Raw genomic sequence first — 3,983 nt, forward strand, 5'->3', positions numbered from 1 at the left:
CTGCTAATGACTAGCACCTGAGACCTCCTTTGGCTTTTCCTTGGGCTACTGGAGTTGCCTCACCTGTACACAGAACCTGGGAATTTATATCTCCCTGGGGAGGCCCATGGCCAATGGGCAGGAATATGAAAGTCCAGTTCCGATGCCTCATGTTGAAATAAACTCTAGGTGTAATTTACACTCCAGAGCTACACCTTGGGATGATTATGAAGCTGAGACTTTTCCTGAAATCGCAACCTTGTTTCTTGGCTTCCTCTCTTTCTCTGTGCTGCTTTCCCCACTCTCTTTTCGTCTTCCCTGGGAGCACTTTCCCAATAAATCACTTGCACAGGAATCCTCATCTTGGAGTCTGCTTCTGGGGAATCTGACCCAAGACATAAGCATTTCAAAGTCTACATTTGAGTGAGAGAGGAGATGAATTCTGCCATTCACGTGAGATGTTCTGTAATCTTACCCCCTCCTATAAGGTAGGCATTCATTAGATGGTTCTTGCTATAGTGGATGATGATCTTGGGCTGGAGAACTGAGAAAACAAATAGACCTCTGCCACCTATGCACTGTTCCTTCTGCCTCCACAGCCCACAGGGCCACAAAGGACCTCAGGAGGTGTTGTTGAATCTCACTTAGCCAAGGGAAGTAAGAGAAGCTGGCTTTGCTCATGTTTTAAATGAATTAGATCTTAGACACCCAAAGCTGTGCCTCTGCGCTTTCATACTTGAAAGGACATTGCCACAGAGGATAGTGATTCAGCAAAGCAGGCCTGCAGTGAGGAAACATGGATCAAAAACATGTTGGGATACGTCTCTGATACTTACTAGGGTTTGAAAGGGTCTCCACAATTTTATTGCAAAACTGATTGGTGATACAGCACTATTTTTTGAGTGCTTTCTACTTGTTTGGCAGTGTTTTCTCATGCATTATATTATTTAATCCTTGTGGTATACTTGTGAGATATTAACATTCCCATTTTACAGGCAAGAAAGCTGAGGCTCAAAGACGTTATGCTACCCACCTAAGGTCACACTCATAGTAAGTGGCAAAGCTGGGATTTGAGCCCACATTGGTCTGATTCCGACAACTGTGTTCTTAACCACCCACCAGAGTACAGTTCCAACACTGGCTCTCTTCTCTCCAAGTGATGAGGGAAGTATTTGTCAACATTTGCACAAGGCAGAAAACTATCTCATCTGAGGTTTATATGGACATTTTTCTTTTCTAAGAAGACTAAGTAAATGTATAGGAAATTGAAATATATTAAATGAGCCTGACATGCTGCAATACAGATAGTATGTTATATAGTGAAGTTTTCTCTAAGCTTAGCATTTTCTTATTACAAGGTCAATATGATGATTAATGGTTTATGCACAAGGTAAAAAATGATCATTTTCTTTGCAGTCATTTGGAAGGTATTGCATCTAGTATAATTTCTCTCCTATTTTGGTACATGCTAGGATTGTTCTTGGGTTTGAATTTTTGTTTTGCCCCCTCCTCTCCACTCCCAGCCTCTTTTTTTGCCCTAGAATCAAGGCCAGAAAGGCTGCAGAACTACTCTTGTTTTACCCAATTAATTCCCTCCAGGATTGAAAAATGTGCTATTCCTGAATTCTAATAGTTTTTGAAAACCTCAAATGCAATATGAGAACACTTTTGGACGACAACCTCCCATGAAAAAAAAATAACAATATAGCCTGTATTTAGATACAGGATATGTGTTCATATTTTAGCTTAAGCAGTGAAGGGAAACTGCAGATCTCTAAAATTTTTAAGATGTCAATTTTCAGCAACATAGAAAATAAAATTTGAAAGTAGCTGCAAAAGAATTTATTTTTATTTTCATTTAGAACTAGGTCCAAAGTTTAGAGCAAAATTCTCCTCTCTGGGGTTTCAAATATTGTTTACCATGAATAGAATATGCCTTCCTGTTTGAGAGAAAACACATGAAAGCGTCCTAATTGTGAAACAGCCCCAGGCAAGTGGTATTTAGGAAAATAAAATGCTAAGCATGGAATCACAAAGCTGGAAGAGACACTATGAGAACATCTAGTTCTGTCCTCATCTTCCAACTGAGAATGGCAAACTCATCCTGTATGGGTTATTTTTAATTTTGTAGGATTTATAAGTCTACATTTTAATCTTTAGTGCTTATTCACATGACATGTTTCAGTTAACAGTGGAAAAGCTGGGTAATCACAAGAAGCCACCAGTACCTAACAAAACACTTGGCACATAAACAGTATTCAGTAGAACTTTTACTAGAAGGAATAAATGTATCAATGAATGAGAAAATGAAGGCTGAATAGCACAAAATTTATGGTGGGATTCTAACTGGTATGATTAATTAATAAAATGGAAACGAATTCTGCCCAAGTTCACTGTCTTGCAAACTCTATCCATTTCACATTCCATAGTGTGGATTTTGTCCTTCTCAATGAGTAAGGTGACTATGTAATGTATATTCCAAACAAGGACCCTTTTGAGCGTGAAAGGGGGAGCTTTTTTTAATTAATTTATTAGGGGGCACTATTAATAATTACACCAAGACAACAGGACTGCTCTGGGCAAGCTGGAACTAATAGTCACCATTTCAATGAGGAATTAGGAGCAGGGAAAAATATATTTATATAGGCTCTAAAATAAGAAACAAGGGAGTTTTAAATCACAAGTGAAGATTGGAGGAGTTTCACTCAATACTTTCGACATTCTTATCTTGGACATTCTTACCTCATTTTGGAATTATGGTAAGAAGTGGGCAATATGACAGATAAAGACTCCTTTCCAATAATTATAAATAATTATTAGAAAGAAATAATTAGAAAGAATAATTAGAAAGAAAGAAGAATTAAACTCTTATGAAGAGCTAGACTCTGATAGAAAGTGCACCCTGGAGCCTCCCAGATTTGTCTCTACCTTCAACAGTGTTTGAAAGAAACATACCGGATACTACCACCCCAGCCTGCCACCTCTAACCCCGCCCCTTCAGTCGCAACTTAGCCACGATTTCTCGGCTTTCCCCTGCTTCCTGCACCAGCTAACATGCCATATTTTGCGGTGAACTTCTCACTGCTGAGCAACCATGGGCACCAGAATCCGCCAGACTTATGCTGCCAAGGTGGAGGCCGCCATCAACCGCCTAGTTAACCTGCATCTGCGGGCCCCCAACACCTACCTCTCTCTGGATTTTTATTTCGAAGGCGACGATGTGGCTGTGGAGGGTGTGGGCAACTTCTTCCGCGAGTTGGCTGAGGAGAAGCATGAGGGCGCCCAGCGTCTCTTGAAGTTTCAAAACCAGTGGAGCAGCTGTGCCCTCGTCCAGGACGGGCAGAAGCTGTCCCAAGATGAGTGGAGTGGCAGCGTGGATGCCATGGAAGCCGCCATAGTCTTGGAGAAAAACCTGAAGGAGGCCGTTTTCGATCTGCATGCTCTGGGTTCTGCCAACACAGACTCCCATCTCTGTGACTTTGTGAAGAGCCACTTCCTGGAGGAGGAGATGAAAGTCATCAAGAAGATGGGCGACCACCTGACCAACCTCCGCAGGCTGGCCGGCCCCAAGGCCGCGCTGGGCGAATATCTCTTTCGAAGGCTCAACGACAAGCACAACTAGGAGGTTCTGGAGCCCAGCAGCCTTTGAGCAACTCCTCTGCATTCCCCTGGCACCGAGATTTCTGCCTGAGCCTCCTTCTCCAGCCAGGAGGCAACTTTTTAACCACCATGAAACCCTCGCCCAAGCCATGGGACCAAATGGAAAACAAAGAAAGATTCTTTTGCAGAGGCTGTGAGGGGAAAAAAAATATGCAGAATAGCATGAAGGATTTGTAGTCTGTTTAATTCTCTAGATATTCTAAAGAAATTGTTCCTAACTTTTGTGAATCACCTGTGTACATTGAGAATCTGATAAGCTATGTTTTCTCTGTCAAGAAAAACATACGTATTCGTAAAATGTTGCATTCAATTTTAGGAGTTTCATAATTTCTCTGAAGCCATCT

General features: G+C 41.6%; 1 protein-coding gene across 1 annotated transcript; it reads left to right on the plus strand.

Moving 5' to 3' along the window:
* Window positions 1-3,073: 3,073 nt before the first annotated feature.
* Window positions 3,074-3,601, plus strand: LOC101409002 (ferritin light chain-like). The gene has a single exon (XM_087426662.1). It carries the CDS (start codon window positions 3,074-3,076, stop codon window positions 3,599-3,601), a length of 528 nt encoding a protein of 175 aa, XP_087282788.1.
* Window positions 3,602-3,983: the final 382 nt, after the last annotated feature.

The sequence above is a fragment of the Ceratotherium simum genome, chromosome X, assembly GCF_057802395.1.
Source record: "Ceratotherium simum simum isolate JZ-2026a chromosome X, ASM5780239v1, whole genome shotgun sequence".
Classification (NCBI taxonomy): domain Eukaryota; kingdom Metazoa; phylum Chordata; class Mammalia; order Perissodactyla; family Rhinocerotidae; genus Ceratotherium; species Ceratotherium simum.